This window comes from Pseudoliparis swirei, chromosome 23 (genome assembly GCF_029220125.1).
Source record: "Pseudoliparis swirei isolate HS2019 ecotype Mariana Trench chromosome 23, NWPU_hadal_v1, whole genome shotgun sequence".
Taxonomy (NCBI): domain Eukaryota; kingdom Metazoa; phylum Chordata; class Actinopteri; order Perciformes; family Liparidae; genus Pseudoliparis; species Pseudoliparis swirei.
The window spans coordinates 10,657,424-10,676,741 of NC_079410.1; the positions used below are offsets into that span (position 1 = coordinate 10,657,424).

Sequence of the window (19,318 nt, forward strand, 5' to 3'; positions counted from 1 at the left end):
AAGTTTTGAGCTATTTTCAAACATGAAATTCAGATTTATTGGGTCAATAAAAAGTGTCAATATTGAGGTGTTTAATCACAGTATAGTAATACCCTTTATTCTATAGTTTTAAAAACATTTAAGTGTGCTGTTAAATTTATTATCCATATGTCAATATGTACACACACACATCACACGCTGTTCCCCGCCGAGTGCATGCCCATGGGCTTTAATCAAAACATTCACTGAATCCAGTTTCCTTGCTAGTGCGTCGCTAAATATTTACAGTATATTTGTACTTCTTATCCAGACCTCTCATGGTTGTTGTGCTGATGCCTTTATAAGATGTCTGCCTGTGTGCTTACGGTCTTGCTGAGGCCTGTCCCATTTCGGCGTGCTGGTATGCAATCCCCTTGTATGGAGGTTTATTGGATTTGAAACCATGATTGGGAAATCACAGTTATGCAAAACCTAATTATGAAAAGGGACAAAGCCCTATTAATTGTTTGCTGGACCTCGGGGTTTGCCTGGTGATGGAGGACTTGGAGAATGAGGAGAAAATGCTTCTCTGCTGCTGTGTTTTTTTTTTAACACATTGCAGCGAGTGCAGGTTGAAACATCTCTACACACACACACACACGCACACACACACACACACACACACACACACACACGATGCTTATTCTTGGGCCCACCATTTTTCAGATCATGCCAGAGTTGGTGTTTTAGACATTAGACACAGTGAAAACTCAATAGACTCTTGCATCATGTTTTTAATAACCAATTAGAAGAAAAGTTTCACAGCTTCAAAACCACATATACTGTACTACGCTCGACTATATTTCTGTACATCAGTATAGTCAATTAAGCATCTTCTTTGACATGAGAGTCACTTTACATGGAAAGAGAAAGTAAAGTGTATTTATTGCTCATGGCAACCTGATCAATACAAATTCAGTTCTACATTAAGAGCTGGAAAAGTCAGAATAAGGAAAATTGTTAGTAAACAAGGGAATATTATAATTTCTTTTCCATTTGCTTCTGTATTGTTTTTCCATAATGTGCACCAGACAGAACATTAACATCCACAAAATAAGCACCTCAGTGTGGTATTACTGACTCAATCTGCTCTGCATATTTAACAACACAAATAAATATATTTGAATCTTCTTTAAAATAAATACATTAAAAAGGGAAATTGTGATTCAGGCATAAAAAGTGCAGATCTGTTCTGTCTCTTCCTGAAATAAATAATAAAGAGTACTCGTGATATTTCTCTGGTGACAGGCCAATGACCTTCAACTGGTGAACCAACTATTGACAACTTACAAAAACCAACTCATTAGCTGTTAAGCTAATTACCATAAACTCCTGAGTCTTTAGTTATTACAAAGCTCAGTTTTTCATCCTATTACAACATTGCTGTCATACATAACATCCACATCTCCAACTTATATCACACAAACAACGTTCCATGTGTGTGTTTCTCTCCCAAGCACCAAGTAATCAAGTGTTCACAGGCGTATTGACTTTACATACAAACAGAACACTGTATTTCTTTTTGCTGAGGATCTGATAGTATGTATTATTCGTACTATAAATATCTCCCAATACAATAAATCTTTCATTTATAGTTTTCATTTTCTTTAAATTTGTTGATGAACTTTAAAATAATATTACTTCAGATCACACAGCTTCTTTTTGTAAAAAATGTAACACATAATCTTTTGGACAGAATAAAAAGGAACAGTGCTGACTAACAAAAGCCTAGATGTATCAAAATTATTGTAGATTATCAAAGATATTGCATCCACATCCTCTGGATATTTTAATTTTCTTATAGCAAAGCAACCTTTAAGTTTCTCCTTCGTCAAAAAACATTGACAGACAAACTAGTGCAAGTCTCTGGTTTATGAATAATACAATGTTCAGGCAGAGCTACTGTCCTCCACTGGGCTTCTGTTGTTGCCGAGGTCATCTTTGGTCTTTTGGATGCAGGTGAAAATCTCCTTGAAGAGAGCCTTGTACTCGGGCTGCTGGCTGGCAGGAACCACTGTTGGATCCGACGGAGCCGCAGAGGACCGGCGGCGGCGGGCCCGGCTGCTCGCAAAGGGCCCGTTGGGCGTCTGCGCGGCTTTATGACTCGGCCCGTCTGCCTGCTGGAACCGCCGTAGGAGCTCATCATATTTCACCTAAACAATAAAACCTATTTCAGGGAAGTGCGTACGTTCTCTTGAAACTGTGACTTCTACATATAAATATTACCAGCCAAAGACACGTTTTAATTCTGAATATCTATCATGGGTAAAATGTAGCGGACATGCTATGAATACACTACCTGCAGTGCGCTGTACTGTGCATCCACCTCGTTGAGCAGAGAGATGCCCCTCTGTTTCACCGCCTCTGTTCGCCTGATGCACAGCTGCTCGTGACCGCGGCGAAGCTCGTCCGTTCCCGTTCTCAAAACGCTCTCACTGTTCGACCTCTGCCGGACGTACTGTCTCCGCTCCTCGTCCTTTTCTCCCTCGTCCTCGATCTCGTCCAGCCCGGGGCTCGCTCCGTCTTCTAAGGCGAAGAACACTTTATCCGGCAGCAGCTGCTCCGGTCTCCTGATACTGGGGGGGAGAGGAGGGGACAAGGAGGCGTACATCAAGTATATGGAGAAATAATGATCGTGCTGTATGTCAAATGCTGTATCGCTAAGTGTCATATTTGTAAAAAATTTGAATCTAGTTTGCATGCAAGCCAGGCCAACCTGTTGGCGCAGTCAGCGCGCCACAGGAGCCGCAGCTGCTCCACCTGGGCCTCCAGCTCCTTCTGCCTGGCCGGGCAGCCGGCCAGCGAGGCCAGCTGCTCCTCCAGCCCTCGGTTCTCCCTTGATGTCAACTCCCTCTCGCGCTCCGCGGCCTCCCTGCGGCTCCGCTCCACGGCTATCTGGCTCTGAATGGTCCGGACGGAGCGCTGGAGAGCCGCGTTCTCCGCCTCCGGGTCTTGGCGTCTGTCCCTGTCACTGAAAGAGCCCCGCAGGGACCAGAGGCCCTCCACATGCGGACCACCATGGTCTAGATGCCTGAGCCAGGACAGAGAAATGTCCATCAATGTGTGAACGTAGCACTTTAAAACAAACACGAAGATCCCAAAACATGAATAGTTACATTTACACTGGGGGTATGCTTTGGCCTACTTTTACAGTTTCAATTTATTCAATTAAAAACCTCAATCATTAGTGTCTCATATCGAGTGATTTGTAGGGGTTTTCTCCTCTGGGTTTTGTCTTTCTACTCCGATTTCGTTGAAGTGTTTTTTTGTAGGTTGTCGGGAACTTCCTCAGGGCCGAAGAACTAATTCACCTTCCCCACATGCTATTATTTTGGGGTAAACAAAAACAATTGAATCAATGCTTTTATTGCAGTAATGCATTTATTTATCATCGAGGGTCAGAGCTCTATGAAGGACACTAAATGTGATTAAAGGGTTAATGCATTTATTATGCAGCAATTTTGGTTATAGTAATAGTTCATTAGACTCTGAATATACTCACGATATGCTATTTACTAGACATCTTGCTTTATTGTTTCCACTGTTAAACCCCCCCTACCCCCCACCATGAGCGGCCAAACTAATTGTCTGTGTACTTATATACAGAAATGCAGAATGCACACTCGTACATTTTAGGTTAACAATAGTTTTGTTAATCTACAAAGAATAAAGTACACCTCTGCTCTCTCCAAAGCACATAAACAAATGGCATGACACGTATCAAGTTACAGCAACAGTTGTGTGTATGTTAGTACGCGGCTGACAATATCCGAGGATTAACTTCCTCCTCCTCTGGATTATTCCTAAAGGGGGACGTCAGGTCGGGCTCTGGGTCACCTGAAGGTGTCCAGTCAGCACACAAGGTGCTGAGACAGCAGTCACTGAGGTTAAGAAATGATCAGACGGGAACACTTACGAGTAGAACAGACAGATGCACCTGAATATGTTGTTGGTGAATGACTGGAACTATCTCACAACATGTTCCCCCTCTGGAAATAGTCCCTCTGTCTCATCCTGTGGTTCTGAGATTAGCACTGTCCATCAGAATATGTGCAATGACTCACACACACATGAAATACCTGTCTTGGTGCAAGTCATACAGCTCCTTGAGGCAGGACACACTCTGGGCTCCACGGTTGCGGCGCTGCTCCGCCAGCTCTCGTTTGTTCCGCTCTGCCTGGGCAGTCTTTAGCTCCTCCACCTGGGTCTGCAGGTCCTCCATGTAGGTCTGAAGGCCTTCCATAGTCTCTGTTAGACTGACGGGGAAAGAAGAAAGTGGTTCTGAGGTTCTGCACTCAATCAAATAATGAATATCTAATTATGTAAAATATCATTTTAAAGACAAATTCCCTCATAACTGGGAGACGGACCTGTGGATCTTCTGCTGGGCCAGGCGGCTGTCCTGCATTAGTCTCAGGTTGCCTTGCTCCAGATCCCTGGCGGCCACGTCGAGCTGCTCATAGACTTTGGCGTGCTGGTCGTTCATCTGACGCAGCAGGTCCACCTGCTTGTTTAGGTGCTGGTGAATCAGGGAGGGAAAGGACAAGGAATTCACTTCATTGGCCAGGTAAAAGGGATGTGCATGTTTTCTATAATTGCAGACTGAATATGTGTATGGTTCTGAGCGGTTGGACGAATAGAAGCAGATATTTAAAGCTGTTTAAAACCTCTTTATAACTGACTCATAGAAGAGAAAGAGAGGAGGCAGCACGCTTTACACACCTTTACATCAGGTTTTATATCCCAGGCCAATAGATGTTATTACCCAACAAACAAATGCTTCTTTAGAAGCAAAGAGCTGCCAACTAAGAGCCTTTAAAAGGACTTTGAATATAGTTGCAGAGAAATATAACATACGCTATATTGCATGGTGGACAAGAATGTAGCCATTATGGAGAAAGAGGTTTCTGCATAGCCCCGTCTCTTCTTTCAACCAAATTACTTTTCTCTGGTAGAGAATGCAGCCATGTATCTCGTGAAGCAGCACAGCCCCTCTATCCTAGAGGATGTCTTTAGTGCAGTGTGTAGGGCCAGCAGTGGACACTGCATGAGGGTCAAAGAGACGAATGGGGATTACCATATCAACCTCAATAAATCCTCAAGCCACAAGCCCTCTAACTGCCAGAAACAAATTAAGGCTTTTATCTTTGTTGGCCTGCTTAATGCCATGTGCTCAAACTCAAATAGATCATTCATGCGCCAAAATTAAATGTCTGAGCTCTGAAACAAAAGAGCTAATGGTGTTTCTTTAGAAGCTTTACCTGAAAACTCCCAGGGAAAGCAACATTCATGCAAGACGTTTTATTTCCAAGACTTATTTTTTTTTTGCTGCAGAAAAAATATGATTTTTGGCAATTTTCATTAATTAATTAATCACATTGGACTCCTAAATATCATTCAGGTCCTAACGACTAAAAAAAGGGTTGGTCTGAAAGCTCGTTAACAATAAGTACAGTTTTAGTGTGATATTGTACGTAATATACAGTAATATGCTGTATTAAGGTAGAGTATAAAGATTGTGTAGCAAAACCTTACAATCTTAGTTACTTGAACAGTGTCCAAGTAGAAGGTGAAAAATAAGCTGGTGAGAGTTTTCCTAGTTAGGTAGACGAACATCCTGCCAGGAACTGCACTAAGGCTCTGTACTGTCGGTCAGACTCGTCAGGATTAGCCTTACGCAAGCCTATTTGAAGGGGAGATAAATTCATATGGAAATGTCCATACCCTTTCACTGGAAGGGAAGTTTTTCAGATTTCTCAACGTGGACATTACTCAATGAATCTCCCATTGGAGGATAAACTGTGTAAAACACATGTTTTGCATGATGAAATGGATATGGCTTGCTCACACACTGTTCCCCCAGAGCGAGTTCAGCGCAGCTGGAGCCCCACTTGATTAGTTCCCTCCTAACATCCATCACCTCTATCTCCTGCAGCTGCTCCTGGTTGGTGGAGTACATCTGCTGCAGGGCCTGCTCCAGCTCATGGTTCCGGTCCAGGAGGGTTTTCCCAAACTCCGCTGCCAAGTGGAGATCTGTCAAAACACAGGAAAACATGTAAACACAAGACAGAAGACTGATAGAAGTAAAACATGTCAACACACGACAGAAGACCGATAGAAGTAAAACATGTAAACACACGACAGTAGACCGCTTCAATGCCCAAACACAGGCAACGGGTAGAAGCAGAAGCGTAAAGGCTGCACACATCTCTTTGTCTCATGCACGGGGGAATCTAAGGCTCGCTTTGCGATCTCCTTGTGAACGCTTCCTTCTCCCACTAAATTATCTCAAAAGTCTGGATATTGTGCAGCAACATTGTTGAATCGCCCTCTGAGCCGAAGTGAAGCGTGTCTAATGTGGGACCGCTTTAACAACAATGCAATGAAACCAAACAGGTTTCAAGCAATATGCAGTGTATGCTTGCAGGGGGGTTATTTAATCAATCATGTCCCGTGGCAACCGAATACCAACCGTGAGCCCTACTCTGAAGTCCTTAGAGTTGTTAACAGAGAGGAGGACGCACAAACTGTTCTTCTAAATCTCCAAACAGTAAAACAGTTTTATTTAGCTCCTCTTTAAAAAAAAGTCTTCCTACAACTTGGAGGGTTTGCTGACTTGGTCATTTACTTGTACACTTATCAATGTTTTTATTATAGTTAATTAGGTATCCAACTGATAATTATTTTTATTATTGATTCTTGACAGATTTATTGTTTCCTAACCTAACTTATTATTTGATTAAATTGACTTTAGTTCGCTGCTCTCCTGCACTTTTTCAACATTCCAACAATCTGGCTATATTTATATCTTAGTTATCTCACATCTCTGTATTGTAACCTCGACCTGCGAGTACACACACAATGTATATTATATTTACAAATAATCCTATAATGTATGAAAGCGCAATCCCAGATCTTGAGTCAGGTTCTAGTTTCCTCCTAGTTATTCCTTAGTGTGATGGCCACATTTATTTCCTCCCTTTTTAATTCGTGCATGACTCGTGTTAACGTGCCTGCTTTAATTTCAATGTGTCTTGTTCATTAATAAAGTTCTCCATCTATAACCCTGTTTCTTTATCTCAAACCCAGATTCGTAGACACATGAGAAGTGTTTCAGAAAACAAACAACACAGAACCTCTGACTGAGACCTTGACCACAGCCTTCAACTCATGACTGGTGTGACTATCACACAAGTATAGACGCCAGACTTCATCTTCGAGCCAATTAGAGCTCGTGTCATATATTAATGCAGAGAAAACACATATAATCACCAACTTCACAAGCAACCACAATATTTATTATAGCAACGAATAACACACCAGTCCACCCGGTCAGAGTTTAGGGTGCGACCTCAGAGCGGAGAAGCTCTTACCGCGTTCAAGATCCCGTGGGTCGTACCACGACTCTCCATTCTTGTCAAATTCTTCCTCCATAATCACGTCGGTTAACATTTTTCAGGCGCATGGGGAGTCTGTCTGCGGCTGCACGCGAGAGAAACCTGGCACACAGGTGTGTGCTGAGAGGAGCAGTCAGAAGTTGTCCGCCGTCCACCACCCTGTGTGGAGGAATGAGAGCGACATCCTCCCGGTGTTGGGCGTGTGAGTGCGCGTGCGTGCGCGCGTGAGGCGTAAAGTTGAGTCTATTGTAAAGCAACGTGGCAAATACGCTCCAGCATCCGGCAGGTGGCAGATGTAGCGAAGATAAAAGAGCAGTATTTAAAAAAACCTGTTTATTGAAATCAAATATTGAAATCATGTTTAATACGATTTCAAAAAAGTTCTACATAAGAGCTTAACAGTTCAATATGTTGGGAGAAAAAAAAGTCCCGCCGGTGTCTTCATTTCCTGCTTCCGGTGACAGACACTCTTTTCGACGAATCACCGAGCAGCAAATTAATTCAAGTAACTCTTCTGACCAATCAAATGTTTGTTGTGTTTGTGACGTAGAATCCCGGCTGCAGGAGTGACATGGTTCAAGTAGAAACATTTTCAGCCGACAGAAGTAGTGTCCTTAACGAAGAAGAAACCACCGTGACGTCATGTAGATGAGACATCCGGAACAAGAACAGGCTCAGCACGGAATGCCTGGTTTATACTGTTAGTCACTTGTAGCAATGCTAAACAACAGGTAACGTCGTTGTTACCTGAGCAGCCGCGGCCGCGCAGAAGACACCTGGCTCCCGGGAGAATGGATTTAGCCCGACACGCCATCAACTGTGGGCTCAATCCTGCAGCTCTGGCTTATTCTATGACAACACTGGGAGCTGGCATGATAAACAACATATTCAACTTCTACTATGTCAAACTCTTCCTCAATAAGTACAAGATATCAGAGGGAGTGTTCCACCAATCACAAGTGAGTATATTATCTCACTATTAATCTGTTGTATCCTTTTGTTTGTGTTTATTATGGATAATTCATTGGTTGCATTAGCAGGGCTCTCAAGTTTTGAAGACAAGTAAGAGTGACATTTCCATCACCCCCCCCCCCCCCTGGCGAAATAAATTTTCGGATATCAGTCAGTCGCGCGCAATTCCAGGATGCTTTATTTTCATTGGTTGCTGGATTAAATCTTACCCAGATACAACAGATACGGTTTTTTTTCTGATTGGCTATTGTGTAGCCCTTTTTTTGGGGGGATTGGCTGATAAGTGGTGGAACGAGCTCCCCACTGACATCAGGACAGCAGAAAGTCTCTACATCTTCCGTCGGAGACTGAAAACACACCTTTTTTTCCTATATCTGGATTAAAACACAGATTAGCACTTCAGTGGCACAGATAGATACTTTACTATGGTACTTTTGTAGTTGTACTATGTTGAGAAATGTTACTGTTGTATTTTGTTTGTTGTTTGTTGCTTGTTTGTGAAGGTTGAAATGCTAAGTCGCGTAGTCTAAAGCTAAAAAAAAATGACATGTAAATGTATGTAAAGTGGCACCTCACAGCAGAACTCCAGGGGAGCGCTTGATTCCTCCACGGTGAGGGCAGCGCGGCTCATGTTTGCGCGCTGCGGTACATTAAAACATTAAATGGCCGAGTTTTTTTTCAGCGTGAGAAATACGATGTGTGGCGGGAGTGCGTGACTTAAGACCGAAATGCGTGAGTCTCACGCTCAATGCGTGACACTTGAGAGCAGGCACGTGCACAGATAGAGCCCTAGTGGTGCTCAAGCACCAGCCCTTTTACCCTGGATGAGAAAAGTGCCCTTTTTGCTGGAGCCCACTTTTTTTATTCATCAGTATTTAAGAATAAAAGTTACTCTTTCTGTCATCAAGTCCTCCCAAATGTGTTTTAATATCCGACGGGGCATTTATCTGAGAACTTCGCCCCGACATGCTCCGCGGCGCTCACGAGCTCACGTGCTGCCTCCTCCCCCCGCCGCGCCTCTCCCCCTTCCTCCATTTAGTGCTCGCGCAGTGCTCCTCGCGCCACCAAACGGGTGCACCTCCTTCTCCTCTGACCCGCATCAGCAGACACACAGGTCATGACGGTGTTTGTCCCCTGACGTTGTTTGGTGATAAATCAACCACGTCATTAGCGCTGCTGAAAACATGACGTCACAACTGGTCCGTCGTTTCCTAAAAAAATAAACAAACAAAAACTCACGAAATCCGTGATTTCAAAGCCTTGCAGCTGTTTGCTGAGGTTAGTTATGTTTAGAGAATAGAGAGAGAGAGAGAGAGAGAGAGAGAGTGCGTTCTTATTCCGTTCTATTTAACAGGGGCTAGTCTAGGATTTGCGTGGTCAGACTGAAAAAAAAATCATAAGGCCTCTTTGGTATTGTTCAGAGGGATGTCTGTTGATGTCTATCAATATCGCTCATTTTGAAAATGACGTAAGAGGGCAATACGGATCCGTATCAGACCAGAGAGGAGGGCAATATGTGGCTGGCATGACGACCCATTAGCCTATCAGAACGATTGTACTGTTGTTGCAATATAATAATTCATCTTTTTTCATAAAGAAAATGTAAGCAAGCGGTCTGATGCTGCCCAGAGGAAATGCAGGTCGAGGATGTATTGAATCATCAGTGTAATGCTGCTTATGCTTCAACTCTGTCAGAATTCTTTTTGTGGCATTGGGTGCCCTTTTTTTTGGTTTGAGCACCTGCCCCCCAAAATGTCTGTGCACGTGCCTGCTTGAGAGCCCTGCATTAGTCCGCGTGTGGATGTGTGTTTTCCTTGTAAATATAGAGTGACACTAAAGCCTTGTTTACAAATAAACTCGCCGAGGAGCACATTGGTGAGAGGATCCTGTCTAACCAGAGGAGCTACCCTGAAAAGCTGAGAGAGAGAGATTTAAATACGTTTTCCAATATATATATTTATATCTGAACATGGTAGTCCTTGTCAAATCCAAGTCATTAAGTCTAATTAATTGTGTGTGCACACCTACTTGGCCATGAAAGATGATTCTGTGATCGTCGATACATGTTTGAGCAATTGTGAAAAAAATACTCATTACAATTTCCCAGAGTGTGTTTTGAATTGATGTCTTCATTTTGCCTATTTCATCTGGCGAACTGTCCAAAACTCAAAGATAGTCAGCTTACAAACATGATAATTGCAGAACAACGGCAAACCTTCACATTTGAGAAGCTGCACGAGCTTCAATAAGAACTCTTTGTTGATCGACTTATCGGTTAACGGAGCACTACTTGAAACATTTAAATCAATTTCTCCACAGGTGGTGTACATGGTGTGGAATGCAATCAATGATCCTCTTTTTGGCTATCTGCAAGATAATTCCAGGGTGCCCTGCTGCTCTCAGAGACGTCTCGCCATCCTGTATGGAGCTCCTCTCTACTCCCTGGCTTTTCTTCTAGCCTGGTTCCCATGGCAGACTTACGCCCCCGGTGACTGGTTGATCGGCGTACACTTGACGGTGGCGCTGTGTGCTTTTGACGCCATGTTGACTTTTGTGCTGCTGGCACAATGTGCGCTGTTTGCAGAGATTTCAAGCCACCATCAGAGCCGACTGAGACTTGTGAACTACAACCAGGTGAGGACTATACCAAACACTTCCACTCTCTTTCCTCTGGTTGCCACTCAGCCAACAGGATAATCCCTCTCATATCCCCCCACCTTTTATTTCCCAGGTGGCGTCTCTCCTTGGCTCCTCCAGTGTCCTCTTCTGTGGTGTGATGTCAAATAACATGGAGGACTTTGCGTCCTTCCAAGCCTTCGCAGTGCTGATCGCTGTCCTGAGCTGTGTCTGCATGCTCTACACGGGCCTCCACAGTGAGAGCCGCTTTGATAACAAAGGACCTGAATTGGAGACATTGAGGTCTCCTGATCAGGCTTCCCATCAGTCAGGCTTTTCCTTCTCCATGTTAAGAACGTTGACGTGGCAAATTCTGAGCAACAGGGACTTCCTGCATTTTGTGTGCATGAACTTCTTCCAGGTTTTCCTGTTGGCTTTCTTCAATAATTTTACCATGATATTTGCTGAGTACCTGATTCCTCCAGATGTGCTTCCATCACTGGCGAAGAGCATCATGTATGGAGCGGGCTTCATCTGTCCACAGGTAGTGTCCCTCACCAGATTTCTTTGTGTCCTTTTGTCCTCCCATTACCTCAAAGGACCATACTGACTGTTACCTACAACGTAGCCCACTCCCAAACCCACTCAGACATCAGAGCTCTGTATAATCATCTGAATGCAACAGCAGGAACATGTTTGTCATCCTACTTTATAAACTGCTACTCATCATTGTATGTACTGTTCCTGACCCGTTGTCTCCATCCCAGCTGTTAGTATTGAGCTGTCAGAGGTTGCTCCGGGATATTGGCTACTTCCGGGTAATCCTCTTCACCTTCTACATGGAAGCTGGAATGGCAGCTGTCATGCTCGCACTCGGTCCCCAGCACTACTATTTTATGGCATTTTATCTCACCATTAGCATGTAAGAAGTCATACAACTGTTAGTCCAACACAATTGTACTTTTTCTTATAATTACAGTTTATTAGCACTGCATTTTGATTGAGTTATACCTTCACTCTTATCTTCTATGCAGGGTGACGATCCAAGCAGCCTTCAGTCTTTTTAGCTTGCCCTTGGCTGACATCATTGACAAAGACATGCACAAGTACAAGCGCAGGTGAAACTAATATTTTGTTTAGCATACTTCTACAAACTCAGTCATTCCTCAAACACATTTACAGTTAGTCATCAGACAATAAACATGAAATTAGCACACTTTTGTAACCAACACCAAGTTATATATCTAATGAAGTCAATCCGGCGTGTTGTTATAGAGATCCAATCAAACATATTCCTGTTATTTGACTGTTGATATAGTATTATATTGTATTTTTCATCCTCTACAGTTCCCCTCTCTCCTCCATGGTCTTTGGGACGAATGCTCTCTTCACTAAACCGGCTCAGTCTCTAGCCCCAATGATTGTGCTTAATATCCTGAACCAGTGTGGATATGAACAGCTGAAGGGCACCGCATGGGATTCAAATGAAAGGTAAAAAGGGTTTCATACTGTTATCATACAGTCATTTTTTCTGGATTGTTGATGGTAACCATTCTGTTGTCGTACTGATTCAGGATCAAGTAATATTTGTTTGCTTCCAAGGCGTTGTCATATTCTGAAGTAAAATATTAATATTATAAGTGCTCCACTGTATTCTATATATTACTGCCAACCATCTCCCAAAGCATGCCATAAATGTTTAGTTTGAAGGCCAGCCCGCGACACGTGCCACTATATTACGACTCTTAACTTCCAGTAAATCGATTTGTGATGGATTGAAAGTATCTCTTCGAGGATGGGTTCACTCTTTTTCAGGTGTGTCCTAAGAGAATAGTCCGGTGCCCATATGAATACTGTAGCAGGTTTTGCTTGATGTAATCATTCCTCCTGTTCATACTGGCTAAAAAGAGATTTCCTACTGCACTTGTTATTAATGGGAATGCATTCCAGAGAATGTTGTACTTTTAGAAGATATCTCTATGATTTGTCCAACTCAAAGTACTCAAGCCTCATATAAACTTCAGATATACTTTGGAACATATTTTTGTGTAGCATGAGGACTGTGGATTGTGTCATCTTTTACATTGGTAGCACATCAGCAATTGATCTCTTCACAGCCAGAATAAACGGAAGGAATTATCATCGCCAGAAAAAACAGTTTCACTGGTCATGTGGGCACCTTGCAATTTCATTTTACGACAGACTTTAAAAAATATGAACCTTTCAACTGAGTTTCAAAGGAAAAGGAGCCACTTTCACCCTGGAAGTAGCAGCGGGAAGCCAATCTATAAACTTTTATTATACTCTGGAAAAGGAACATCTGTCATGTAAAGTAGCCTAGTGATTGTGGTCCTTTTTAAAAAATCCTATATTTGAATGATTGCAGCTCGTAGCTGGTATCTTTACAAATTATTCAGATAAACATTTGGATTGAAGATAGAACCAGCAACATGTTATGGTGATGACTTTAACATCAACAACAGCAAAGTGTAATGCTCACACAGAAAGTAACAGCAGTTGCGGTTTTCCCCATCAATTTTATTTTCAACTGAAAAAATGTCACTAACTAAGTGTTTTATTTCAAAGTCACCTCTAATATAATTTCATAAATTCAGAGCCCATTAAATATTTTCTTTTGAGTCAGATAGTTGAGATGCAGTATATGTTGGGTATTAAAGAAAAATCACAAATCTGATGAAATGAAAACAACAGACACGTGTGTAAAAGCTTACAGAAGGCCTGACATTCCCTGTACTTAAAACATTTAGAAACACATCATCTCTCTTTCATTATAAACATCTGCCGAACATGCTGAGGTTGTCCCATTTACAGCTTCACATTATGATCATAATAGTGTACAACAAGTGAACTGGTGATATCGACATCACCACAGTTCTAAATAAATGCAAATATACAAACACTTAAACACGATGTCTCCTTGTCTGCAGCGCCTCAGGGAGTCTCCGGCACGTCATGTTCTACTTGGTGTGTCTGGTGCCCATGTGTGTCGCTGCTCTGCAAGCCCTCGCTTGGAGGCCTTTTTCCATACGCAACAGTCACACAGTCGACACAAAGTAGTTGACGGCTAACTTCACTGTGTCAGGCTGTTGCTATTGTTGAGGAAATTCTGTATTGCAAAGTATGCGAATATGTTCCTTCTTTTCACTGTATATTCCAGGATTATACAGTAGCCTACTGATGCACTGTGTGTATGTGTTTGTGTGTGTGTGTGTGATATATATATATATCCACACACATGCATATATCGCGACGTGTGCGTGTGTGAGTACATTTGAAAAAGTAATACATTTTGCACATTGTTAAAGGGAAGCTAATTACAAACTTATTTAGTTCAATCAAGGACTTTGTTGTTTCAGGATTTCTTTTTGGTTGCATGATTAGTGGCTTAAGTGATTTTTTGTTGTAAAAATATGCAACATTAGCAGTTGCAGATTGAATTCCTGCCTTGCTCCAGAATAAAGTAATTCATTGTGATTCTCTGACATGCATTTCTTTTATTGATCTGTGGGTCTTTACAGACCTGTGTCTCTCTGTAAAGTATAACCAATACTTGAGGAAAGCTTACAATCCAAAGCGTGGCTCACATTTTTTTATGCTTAATCGTTGGAAATAGAAGTCAGGAAGGGAATAATCCACGCAGACTCTGAACAAAGGATTCTTGAGTGAATGGTATAAATCCAGAAGTTCATATCGCAGCTTTTAATGTGTAAAAATACACATTGCCATGTCAACATCCACTTCGGTTTTTTTAAATTAAATTCTAATGTTAACTGTCTAGATTATTTCTGTTGCTATTTGCATAGAAGTTATTACACAGCAAGATGTCTTACAAACGCAGGTTGTTGAAATATTGCCTTAATGTAAATGTATAGTTGAGCAAAAGCCACTGCAGCACCAAAAATACATTATAAATGTTGTTTTACTGCTATTATATGTACATTCATCAGTAATTTGCCTCTAATGTCAATACATTGTTTACAATATATTACAAATTCTTCTGATTTGAAATGTTATGTTTTATTTCCAGTGTTTTAGCTTAAAAATGTGAATCAGAATATTGAGACAAGTTTGTGATTTCTTAATTGGTGGAGAAGGTCAATAGTTATATAATATTGATAACATACTCTTAACAATTATGAATCTTCTCAAGGGATTTGTTGTCTTCGAAGAGCCTTATTTGCACTATTGCACACGAGTGAACAACATGATCTTCGTTTCCTGAAAATATCAATTACACATGCTACTTTCTACTCCTGTAAATCTAAATGATTTTCTATCGGATGTCTTACCATCACAAATATATAGAAAAAATGTAATTGAAGAATTAAAATCATGTGATTTTCTTAAACTGGATTTTCTTTATTTCTTTTCTCATGTAAACACTGTCCCGGTTTTTAACAAAGGTTGAAAGTGCTCCCACATTACAATCAACAGAACATAAATGAAACAACTAATGCCTTAAGAGGGAGCCGTCTGTCCGTCATTGCTGAAAGTGAAAAGTTGGAGAGAAAGGAAAAAAGTGTTGTGGTTGTTATGTCTCACTCCCAGAAAAGGTGAGCAAGCACACGATTTAGTTGCAGCCTTTGATGATTATCTCACTTTCTCTGTCACATAATGGCGTCCTCTCTCGGGCGTTTTATGGCATTATAATGTCCTCTCAGTCTTGATGATGGAGGTCTGAGACTGTCATTAAATGTCCTTTTATGACACTCAGACATTTTGATAGATGTCATTGGTTGAGTTCTTCAACTCTGTGCTTGCAGCCTGCAATGAGATTACATTCGAGATGAAAATGATGGTAAGACTGCGTACATGCTGTAACACAACCTATGCAGAAGTGCCTCGCTTACTCAATCTTGTTGTAGACTAAATTGAATGTGGTGCAACATCATTTACCTCGTCTTGAGAACGGTTTTTGCTCGTAGTTTTTTTGCCATTGCCCAAGTTCCTTTTGCTGTACATTTCTTGCAGCACATCACGAAACTGTGCTCTTTTCTCTGAGGCTTTCTGTTTAGAAAGTTGAGAACAAATTTGTTAGGTGTTAAGAAAAGCTGGTCCACAAGTGCTTCGTCATTGGAGTTGCTGTAAGAGCCTTTTTCTGGCCAGTTGTTTACACAGGCGTTGGTTCCTGTTCCTCTTTTTTGCACTCACAAATTATTAAGAAAATCAAATATCTCCAACCTTGTTAGTTTTGAGCACACTTCCGGAGACGCTCATATTGCAGCCATACTGGAACAGAGAGGAACACACATTTCACAACAGTACATTTTCACTATTCAGCCTAGTTTGTATGAACTTCGATAGCTCTTAACAACGCACACCATTTAAAACTAATTAAGTACAAGTTGTTTACCTTCTTTATCATTAGTATCACTATTGCCAAGCTGTAGATGGCCAAGAGGGCACATGATACCCACAGAATGTGCCTCACCAGTCTTTCAATTTGTCCTGAAAACAAAAGAACAGCTGTCTCTACCAATTCGTGTTAAATCAACACATCTGTGCCTCACCTGTAATTGTACACTCTTACCCTTCACAACTAGAGTTGTACCCAACCCTACATGTTGGGCGCCGGGTGCAGGGTCTCCACGCGATACTGCAGCACAGTGGTAGATCCCGCTGTCATTAATGTGAAGTGACTTAATGTTTAAAGACGCTCCGTCCAGACTGTATTTCAGAGATTTGTGCTGCGCGTGGAGACGATGATGGATGTTTTCCCTAAAGGCAAACCACTCATAATGCAGGCCTTTGGCTGAACAATCTGAATTGATGGAACACTTGAGAATAGCACTTTCTCCGCTTTGCCGCCACATCACTCTGTTTGGCTGCGATAAGCAGCTCTCATCTTGTTGCATGTTCTCTGGAATGAATAGACGAGACATTTCACCGATTAAACATTCATCTTCAGCTTATGTGGAAAAATTAGTTCCCTAAGGAAGAACCGTAATCCCTAAAAGTTATACACAATGCTAAGAATGACATCTTACCGGTTACTGGAAGGTAGCTGAGCAGGAGAGAGAAGCAAACCAACCGGTCCATGTCTGAGGCTTGGCAGCTTGTGAATGATCACATTATGACTTGCATGACAACATGGGAAGTGGGTATATTGCACTTCCTCTGGACTTTGTTCCTACTTTTTTTCCTATCTTTTACAACTGAACGTGTGGATTATCATAAACATGAGGCATTTAATTGTGCTTATAGTAAAATCACATGTATGATATCAAGTGCAAGTATATTTACAGATGAATGTGTGTTCAGAATGCATTTTTGTGTCCTTATAAATCCGCCTGTTATCGCCAAATATGACATTTTTCTGTAAGAAGTAGTTAGAAGTGAACCATTATCCTCTTGCGATGGAGTAATCTAGGAAAAGAGGAAATTCAGAAAGCAATATGCAATGTGGAGGAACGGTGATATGGCTGAGAATATATGTGATGTTTACTCAAAATACGGTCAACAACCATAAAGGAGGTAAAAGGCAGTGTTAGCGTCTATCAAAATTGGATGTCTGCTAAAGGAATAATTCAGCCAGCGACCTTCTCTCGTTCTCTCTTTTCCAACGGGAGAATTTATTCACTGATCACACATAAAATACAAGCTTGCATGCGATTGCAATCACAGCGGGAGACCTCTCTGGTCAACACGTGTTGAAAACCCCAAAACGACTCTGCCTCCCTTTCCACGTAGCCCCCACATGTCGTGACGTCATCCTGGCCTCGGACCTGCTTGTCCTCCCACCGCTCCACAGGACAGGGCCCTCCAGCCTGGTCCCCCTCTCTCATTAGTGTAACAACATTGTGTGTGTGTTGCGTTTGTGTGAGGCGCAGTTGCTAGGGTAGAACAGACATAATATTTCTTATCACGCACATATTCCAACTGCAGTCAAGCCAGCCGCCACTTCGAAAAACACAGTCAAGCCAGCCCGCACGATTTTTTTCAGTACACGTATGTACCAGATCGATACCAGATTCTGCGCTCCAGCTCGCTGGCTTCCAGCTGTTCCGAGCGGACCGGGACACGGAGCTCTCCGGAAAAGCAAAGGGTGGAGGAATCTGCTTTTACCTCAACAACGGCTGGTGCAACGACGTAACGGTGATCCTACAGCACTGTTCGCCGGACCTGGAATCTTTTATCATTCACTGCAAACCCTTCTACTCCCCACGTGAGTTCGCTTCATTCATCCTGGCCGGAGTTTACATGCCGCCGCAGGGAAGCACGAGGCACAGCGGACCCTCGCCGAACAGATACGGTGTGTGGAGCGGACCTTCCCGGACTCTTTAGTTATTGTACTGATTTTAACAAAGGAAACCTCAGCCACGAACTCCTAAATATAGACAGTTAATTAAATGCCCTACTAGAGAGAAGAGCATTCTGGACCACTGCTACACAACAATCAGCAGGGCCTATCACGCCGTCCCTCGAGCTGCACTGGGAAACTCTGACCACGTCATGGTTCATCTGATTCCTCATACAGGCAGAGACTAAAGCTCTGCAAACCTGTGGTGAGGAAGTTCAAGAAGTGGACCAGTGAGGCTCTGGAGGATCTACGGCGTGCTTGGACTGTACTGACTGGGATGTCTTCAGGACTGCTACCAACAGCCTGGATGAGTACACAGAGGCTGTAACTTCCTACATCAGCTTCTGTGAGGACAGCTGTATTCCATCCAGCTCCAGCGTGAGTTATAACAACGACAAACCCTGGTTCACAGCGGAGCTCAGGAAGCTAAGACTGCAGAAGGACCAGGCATTCAGGAGTGGGGACAAGGACCTGTACACAGAGTCCAAATACAGGTTTAGCAAGGCGGTGAGAGATGCTAAACGACTGTACTCTGAGAAACTGCAACAGCAGCTCTCAGCAAACGACTCTGCTTCTGTCTGGAGAGGGCTCAGGCAGATCACCAACTACAAGCCCAAATCACCCCACTCCATGAACAATGTGCTTCTGGCAGACGAGCTAAATGAGTTCTACTGCCGCTTTGAAAGACAATGGAGCAGTCCTGAGACCATCCCCCACAGCCCCATCAACAAGCCACAGACCATGGTCAACAAACACAGACACTCTGGTGAGAAAGGCAAGGCAGCGCCTCTACCACCTCAGGCAGCTGAGGAAATTTAAAGTTTCCCAGAGGATCCTTCAGTCCTTCTACTCTGGAGCTGTAGAGAGCGTCCTGACAGGAAGCATCACAGCCTGGTTTGGCAACTGCTCCGCTCAGGACAGGAAGGCTCTGCAGAGAGTAGTGCATTCGGCTGAACGCACTATTGGAACTACACTCCCCACCCTGCAGGACTTG

At 42.7% G+C, this 19,318-nt stretch overlaps 3 protein-coding genes across 5 annotated transcripts; 1 reads left to right on the top strand and 2 right to left on the bottom strand.

Annotated features, from left to right (window-relative positions):
- Nucleotides 1-734: 734 nt before the first annotated feature.
- Nucleotides 735-7,586, bottom strand: cdr2a (cerebellar degeneration-related protein 2a). 3 transcript variants are annotated; one of them, XM_056407753.1, is made up of 7 exons: nt 7,392-7,586; nt 5,939-6,051; nt 4,389-4,537; nt 4,098-4,274; nt 2,735-3,049; nt 2,318-2,594; nt 735-2,171 (listed from the first exon to the last, which is right to left on the bottom strand). In XM_056407753.1, the coding sequence occupies exons 1-7, from the start codon at nt 7,468-7,470 to the stop codon at nt 1,908-1,910; spliced, it is 1,374 nt and encodes a 457-aa protein (XP_056263728.1). In that variant the 5' UTR covers nt 7,471-7,586; the 3' UTR covers nt 735-1,907. The 3 variants fall into 3 exon arrangements, with proteins under 3 accessions (XP_056263728.1, XP_056263729.1, XP_056263730.1); XM_056407754.1 differs by lacking the exon at nt 7,392-7,586 and having other exon boundaries at nt 4,389-5,061; nt 5,939-6,028; XM_056407755.1 differs by lacking the exons at nt 5,939-6,051; nt 7,392-7,586 and adding an exon at nt 4,961-5,925.
- A 397-nt stretch (nt 7,587-7,983) lies between these two features.
- mfsd13al (major facilitator superfamily domain containing 13a-like) lies at nt 7,984-14,506 on the top strand. The gene is made up of 7 exons (XM_056407736.1): nt 7,984-8,374; nt 10,707-11,021; nt 11,119-11,547; nt 11,771-11,925; nt 12,038-12,121; nt 12,351-12,494; nt 13,952-14,506. The coding sequence occupies exons 1-7, from the start codon at nt 8,207-8,209 to the stop codon at nt 14,079-14,081; spliced, it is 1,425 nt and encodes a 474-aa protein (XP_056263711.1). The 5' UTR covers nt 7,984-8,206; the 3' UTR covers nt 14,082-14,506.
- Nucleotides 14,507-15,359: 853 nt separating this feature from the next.
- On the bottom strand, nt 15,360-17,064 carry si:ch211-139g16.8 (immunoglobulin superfamily member 6). The gene is made up of 7 exons (XM_056407737.1): nt 17,012-17,064; nt 16,555-16,884; nt 16,378-16,472; nt 16,206-16,253; nt 15,921-16,031; nt 15,624-15,788; nt 15,360-15,510 (listed from the first exon to the last, which is right to left on the bottom strand). The coding sequence occupies exons 1-6, from the start codon at nt 17,061-17,063 to the stop codon at nt 15,735-15,737; spliced, it is 690 nt and encodes a 229-aa protein (XP_056263712.1). The 5' UTR covers nt 17,064; the 3' UTR covers nt 15,360-15,510; nt 15,624-15,734.
- Between the last annotated feature and the right edge of the window lie 2,254 nt (nt 17,065-19,318).